This window comes from Propithecus coquereli, unplaced genomic scaffold, assembly GCF_000956105.1.
Source record: "Propithecus coquereli isolate 6110/MARCELLA unplaced genomic scaffold, Pcoq_1.0 Scaffold123, whole genome shotgun sequence".
NCBI lineage: Eukaryota > Metazoa > Chordata > Mammalia > Primates > Indriidae > Propithecus > Propithecus coquereli.
The window spans coordinates 4,372,130-4,379,787 of NW_012136414.1; the positions used below are offsets into that span (position 1 = coordinate 4,372,130).

Here is a 7,658-nt window from a genome sequence, read left to right on the forward strand (position 1 = left end):
TAATATGATTTATTTAATCTTTTAGAAAGGACAGCTGGGCAGACCAATTTTGGATGTGCCATATTGGAATGCAAAGCCAGCTCCCATGCCTAACATTGGATCAAAATATGGAAGAAAAGCTACTTGGATAGGTGCAAGTGGGGACCAGACTTTCTTACGAATTGATGAAGCACTTATTAATTCTCACGTACTTGCTACATCAGAAATTTTTGCCAGTAAACACATAATAGGTAATACCCAAAATAAACAAATTATTGATTATTGATTGATAGTAAATGATTCATCTTTCCCTATAATGAGATACAGTCTCGTAGCTTTTTGTTTTCTTCTGTTGGAAGAAATTTAAACGAAGCCTCTAGGTGTCTGTGTTTACATGTGTGTGTGCTGGAAGAATGGAATAGTTGAGAGATATAGAAACCAGAGTATTTATTAAGCTAGACAGTGGTGGAAATATGAGCTAAATTGTAGTAGGATAAAACCTGTTTCGGAGTGAGGATTTTCTCTATTGTTTATTGTTAAATAAATGATAGAAATTAATCTTTATAAGAGGTTAAATAAATCAAACTTTGAAGTTTCATTAAGACCAAGTTATCAATCCATACTTTATGTGCATGTTACCATGAATAATTATTATATAGAGTGGTATAGCATAGAGATTAGGAGCATGGGTCATGGATTTAGATACCCTGAGGTTTTAGTCCTAATTCTCCCACTTAAAGATTTTTTAGTTACTTAACATCTTCATGTCTCAGCTTCTTTATCTGGGAAATGGAGATAATAATACTTTATGGGTTGGGGGGAATATAAAAGGGTAATGCATACTAAAATTACACATAAGTGTTTTTTCCCCCAAGGCTTGGTACCTGCTTCTTTGTCAGAACCTCCTCCATTTAAATGTCTTCTGATAAATAAAGTGGATGGGAGTTGTAAAACCTTTAATGACTCAGAACAAGAGGATCTGCAAGGATTTGGTGTGTGTCTTGATCCTGTGTATGATGTAATTTGGAGGTAAGCATCTCCATTTGTAAAATAGAGTAGTAAATAAGTTTTATCAAATTATACTCTTGTGGTAATGTAAAATTCATGTACAAGCAGACTTTTCGCACCTGAGAACCCTCCTGTTTAACTAGTAACTACATATTTCTATTGTAGTGATTTACAGGGGCCTTTACAGTATAGCACAGTGGTTAAGAGTATGCGTTTCAAGCCATACTGCCTAGTATGGCTTAATCCTAGCTCCACTATTTGCTTTCTCAGTCACCTTGAAGAAGTTATTTTGACTCTGTGTGCCTCAGTTTTCTCGCTTATAAAATGTGGATAATAATAATAGAGCCACATAATAGGTGCTATAGAACTGTTTGCTACTATCGTTATAATTGTTAGTTTTAGAATTCTATTGTTAATTATTTTAGTTTATCAGCAATCCTGTTTATACTGTATAGAATTCATTCTATTTCTTGTTCCCATAAATATCTAATTATTACCAACTGTATAGAAGAAATAATGCCAAAGACAGTGCAGAATAAAGAAGGTAATTAAGCCTGCCCTTTAGGAAAGTCCATAACAAAATACCCATATTGGTAGAAAAATGTGTAGGGCTAATATAAACTCTGGAAATTATAAAAATGTAGAGACAAATAAAGGAACACAAGAGACTGAAAAGAGAAAATTATATTGTATTTGTTTAAAATGTATTGTGGTAGTTTATGTACAAATGAATAAAGAAAAAAGTTATCCTTCTCAGTGTTTCTAGCTTTGGATACTAATAGGAGGTATACCCCACCATTACCAGAGCGGCTCATCCCAGGGCTGGGCACTTTTTTCTTTCCTCTTGTGTCCAACCTCAGTAGGCAGGAATTCTGGTAAGTTGAAAGATTGAAGTGTCATGAGTGAGGAGAGGGAGGAGACCTTTTCTCTGTTTTCTTTCTAATGCCCAGGCCTGCTTGCATTTCCATCAGCCAGCCAAGTCTTGCACACAGATGATCTCGAATGCCTTGCCAGCTCCTTGATCATTGTCTCCCTTGTTCCAAAACAGAGGTTGATAATGAGGCCTGCATTTGGAGTGAAGAAATTGCAGTGCTTCCCAGCCTGTTGACCAACTTACTTTTGGTTGGGCATTTTGTAAGGAGACCTAGAGGCCAAAATTGGATTGAGTAGTGCTTTTAGATCTCCCCGGCAGCATTGTACAGGGTACATTAAATAACAAGAGACTCATATGAGTGATCTTTTGTAGTCATTCTTATGAAGACATGAGGTACTTAAGAACCAAGGATAAAGTCGTGTTGGTAGGATAGAATGGGTAGGATAGAGAAGAGAGTAGGTGTAAAGATAGAATTGTTTGCAATTATTTACTGTTTGCAAGTCAATGTATAAGAAACTTAGTTACCAAAGAGCAAGCCCTGGTTTGTACTTAGGTGTAAATTGATGTTTTTTGGTAGTTCCTGTATGTTTTATTTTTTTAAATGAAATAAATATGCATTAACAAAACAAAAATAAAAATTGGCTGTATGGAATTTATTCCTGGTTGTGTTCATTAAGTTAGCAATAAAAGTATAACTAAGTTCTAACAGTACAGACTTAGTTGAACTAGAGCCATTTCCCTGGGGTCTTAAACTCTGAAGTATGATGTCCACTAAAGCAATCTTATCTTTTTCACCTATGGTGGTGGCAGTGGGACCACCCATTTGAGATGGTCTTAAACGCCCTTGGTTTTTGGCACCTTGGCCATTTTCTCCATTGTTTCAAAACAGAAATGAAAAGATGTCTCAATAAAACAGCTGGAAGTATTTTTCTTTAAATCAGGATAAGAGTTTCTTTCTGTTACTCTGACTTCTGGCTGCTTTGTGTCCTTTTGTGTTTTCAGTAGGTTACTTGCACATTTTACAGCTATCATAGGCATTGCAGATCCAGTATTAGCTAACTTTGACTTTCCTTTTGGCCTACATCATCTTCCTTTTGTATTCTTTAGAAGCTAACTTCTCCTGAATAATTAGAAATTTACTATCTATAAAGAGCAGATAAATGTTAAGAATAGTGATTTTATTTCCCACTTAAAAATTTATGCAAACAATACATGAATTTCTGTTATTTTTTTTAAAAGCAAAGCAAAAATACATACAGGGGAAAGCCTGGTCATTCTTCAGGTCTTTTTCTTACCCCATGCCAAATCCCACTAACCTTTTCTGTGGGTCACAAGTATTAAGTTTGGTTTATATTGTTTGACACCTTTTAAAATGCATGTATTTTGCTTTTTATATAAATAAAAATATACTTATTCTAAAAGTTAGGTTTTTCTCAATAATAATTTGGGGATCTTTCCTACTCAGTATTTAAAGAACTGCTTCATTATTAAAGCTGCATACAATTCTACAGTTTGGATATATGAAATAAACTAAACTGCCCATGAGTGACCATTTTAGATTGTTTTTTAATATTATGGTATTACTGTAATGCTACAGTGAACACACATGGATGTCCACACACAGAGTTTTGTACGCATGTGAGAGTATTTCTACATGGTAGCTTTTAAGAAGTGGAATTGCTGAGTTAAAAGATAGGTTCATAGAATACAGATGTATCCTGCTAAGTGTCCTTCAGTACTTTCTCACTAACTGTATTTGAGAATTCATATTTCCCCATACTATTAGCATATATAAATAGTACTATTATTTTTCCATGTTTTCATATTTTAATTTTATTCAATAAATATTCATAAGTACATTAATAAATATTTACAGTGTTAGTGTATACTATATGGTAAGTAAAGAATGACATAAAGTGAATAAGACAATGCCTGTGTTCTTATGGAAATATTTTTTTTAGTGGGTAGAGACTCTATGAAGGTGAATAAATAATATACGTTATAGATCTTGCTCAGCAGCATTAAGGAAAATGAGGATGCCATGATTGAGAAGAACAACAGAGACCTCTCGTCCACACAGTGGAGAAAATATAAATTAAGATCTTGAAGTATAAGAAAGAACCAGGCATTTGAAGAGTCAGAAAAAGTTTTCTGGGCAGTAAAACTTTAGTAAGCCCAAATGCTCTGATGCAAGCAAGAGCTTGGCAATATTTTAGGAATTTGAAGAAAGCCACTGTGGCCAAAGCATAGTGAGGGGCATGAAATAAAATCAGAGGGGTAGGCAGGGCCAGGACATGTAGGACTTTGTAGGATAGATTAAGGAATTTGAATTTTCTTTAAAATAGGAAGTCATTGTAGGAATTTGAGTTGAGAAGTGACATAAAGGGATTATACTTGGTGTGGAGAATGGATTGGAAGGAGGCAAGGTAGAAGGTAATGCAGTAGTGTAAGGGAAAGATGATGGCTTGAACCAGGTTTGTAGTGGGGAAGATGGAGAGAAGTAGTTAGCAATCTGTATTTTGGAGTAGAACCAACAAGACTTGCTTGTATTGGGAGGATAAAGAAAGGAAGTAGTCAGGGATGATTCCTAAGATTCTTATTTTGATATTTGAGTAGGCTTTGGTGACATTAACTGAGCCAAGAAAGGCAGAGAGAGAAATTTTTGTCAAGACTTCTGTTTCTGACATGGTAAATTTGGGATCTAAGTGAAAATATTCAGTAAGCAATTAGATGGATGTCAGGCTCAAAGGATTCATCTAGACTGGGTATATAAATTTGAGAGTTTTTCATTTATAGATGGTGCCTAAAGCCATGATATTGAATGAAATCACCTAAGCAGAGAATGTAGGTTGATAAGAGAGTCCTGGACCAAGCCCTGAGAACTTTCAAAATTTATAATAGAAGTCCAGTAAGGAGGAAGAACTAGTTAGGAGACAGAGAAGGAGCAGCCTGTGAACTTCAAGGGAAAGCCAGGAGGGCATGCTGTTATAGAAAGGGGAGGGGGAGTGAGTCAAGGAGAGGATGTTCAGTGGCGTTGAACACTGCTGAGGGGGCAGCTAAACTAATAACAAAAAATTCCATTGGATTTGGCTACTTAGAAGTTATTTCCAACTTTGAGAAGAATAATTTCGTTGAAGTGTTACGTGCAAACTAGGTGGATGTGATTTGAAGAGCGAATGGGGATTTCCACTTTTGGCAATTTGGTTAACGAGATACTTGGAAAGACCCTATACTTAAAAAAACAAACTTTATATTTTATTCAGTGCTTGGCACTCAGCTAAGAAATCGCTAATATTACCATCACTGCCCCCTAAACCTCCCCTCTACCTCAAGAAAAGAAAACCAGCATAAAAATAGAAATCACATCTCCATGAGTTGACCCTTGAGCAGCCAACAGTCAGCATATTGAAACACTGGATTGCACTGAGGGCAGATGCTTATTATTAGCTCTGCAATTTGGAAAACAAGCATTGTGCCAGCTGCAAGGTAAGGAAAATAGAAACTGATCCTGAAACTCTCAGATTAAGCCTCTGGCTCTGGAATGATGGTAAAGTGGGACCAGATAAGTAATCCCCTTTGTCTCCAGCAAAAGGCAAGAGTTAATCATCTTAGAGAAAGCCCCTCCATTTAGGCCCACAGGTTTTTAAAGAAGTAAGATTTAATCAAACAAGAGTTTGAACTATCAGATTGCTTAACATGTAAGGAACATCACTGTTAGTGTAATTCAATAGCAAGATCAATTTCATATGTTGGAATTGTCACAAACAGAATATAAAGTATGTATGAACTGTTTAAAAATAAATCACAAAACTGGGCAAACAAAAGACTGAAAATGAGACTTAAAATGATGAGATGTATTTGAAAAACAAGGAAGCAGACTTGTATAAAGGAAGAATTGTTTTTTAAACAAATGGATAGATTAGGAGATTTGAACAGGTGAGAGAATAAACCAGAAGACACATCAGGAATATTAACAAAGAGACAAAAATATAAAAAATATGAAAGGAGATTTGAAGAATTTAAGAAAATCTAATAGACATTCAAGAAGGAAATATTATAGATTAAGCATTCCAAAGGAGAAATTAGAGATAATAGAGGACAAGCAATATTTGAAAAGATAATGCCTAAGAATTTTCCAAAATTAAAAGAAATTTGAATCTGCAGATAATAGAAACTATGTATTAAAATATTTCCATTATCTACAGTCAAGAGACAATGTAGTGAAACTGTAGAACACTAAAGACCAAGAGAAAATCTTAAAGCAACCAGAGAAAAAGAATGATCACCTGCAAAGAAACAACAATTAGATTAATAGGACTTCTCGAAAACAATAATGCAATAATGTTAATGCTACTAATTATAGAAGCTACTAGCATAGAATTTATTTGTGCCAAGTACTATCTTAAGTGCTTTTTAAAAATAATTTTAAGAATTTTTAATTGCGATTAAAAAATACAACATAAAAGTTACCATCTTAATCACTTTAAAGTGTACAATCAGTAGTGTTAGGTATATTTATGTTATTGTACAGTAGATTTCCAGAACATTCTTGTAAAACCAGAACTCTATATTCATTAAACAGCAGCTACCGATCTCCCCCACCCTCTAAACCCCAAAAGAGGTTAGGAAGTGGAGACAACTTTTTGAGGATTTGGTTATGAAAGAGATAAGAGAAGTGGAATAATGACAGGAGAACATTGTGGGTTCTCTATAGCTTTTCTTGGTGCTTTCCTGTTCATTAATAAGGTCAAACATCCACATCCATTCTATTTGTGTTTCCTTTCTCCCATCCAAGTACTAACCAGGCCTGACCCTGCTTAGCTTCCGAGATCAGACAAGATCGGGCGCGTTCAGGGTGGTATGGCCGTAGACTGTGTTTCCTTTCTGAGAATAGCATCCTGTGTCTTTTGACCATTTTTTGCTATTAGATTGATTGTCTCTACCCCTAGACATCATGGATGTTGTAGTTTTGTTTTATACGTATGCTTTATATATTTTCTTTCAACTTGTCCTTTGTCCTTAAACTTTTTAATGGGGTTTTTGTTATATAAAAGTTTCATATCTATATGTACATATCAAATTTTTAAGTGTATAGTTGCTATATTATTAATGAAGTATTATAATCTATTTTACTGTTTTCAAATTCACTTGTGATATAAATTATTAATATGTTTAACTTAGATATGAAAAATAATGACCTACATCTCATTCTTTTAAACTGACTATATTTACTCTCTTTGTATCAGCAGTTATATTTTAGGACTTTTTTTAAACAAAAATACATGTTGAGGTGCTATAATTATTCTTTTTCTCGAAAGGTTTCGACCAAATACTAGAGAACTGTGGTGTTACAATGCAGTGGTTGCTGATGCCAGACTTCCCTCTGCAGCAGATATGCAGTCCAGATGTAGCATTCTAAGTCCTGAACTTGCCCTGCCAACAGGATCAAGGGCTCTCACCACAAGATCTCATGCAGCTTTGCACATTCTAGGTAGCGTTGCTATTTGTTGTACAGTTAATTTACATTAATGTGTACTGTGCTGAAGATTGAGGTTTTTTTTTAGAGTATTTAAATTTGTATGTCATTCTGTCATGTTTGTTAAACAATGTTGATAATAACATGCAAGGTGCAAAATAAGTTAAATCCTCTAAGAAGCTTATCCTACAGAAAACAATACATAAGACCTGTACCAACACCATGAAAGATTTATATATGTCCAAATATAAAGTAGTCTTGAATATAATTTCCCCACTAGTAGACCCTTAAAAATAATGGTTTTGGTTAACTTGTATAAAT

General features: G+C 34.6%; 1 protein-coding gene across 1 annotated transcript in view; it reads left to right on the plus strand.

Annotated features, from left to right (window-relative positions):
* Nucleotides 1-7,658, plus strand: part of MYCBP2 (MYC binding protein 2, E3 ubiquitin protein ligase) — a 279,976-nt gene that overhangs the window by 123,168 nt on the left and 149,150 nt on the right. Inside the window, exons 22-24 of the mRNA XM_012637759.1 lie at nucleotides 26-230; nucleotides 855-1,008; nucleotides 7,180-7,375. Coding sequence (XP_012493213.1) covers nucleotides 26-230; nucleotides 855-1,008; nucleotides 7,180-7,375 — 555 coding nt within the window. The remainder of the gene's footprint in view (nucleotides 1-25; nucleotides 231-854; nucleotides 1,009-7,179; nucleotides 7,376-7,658) is intronic.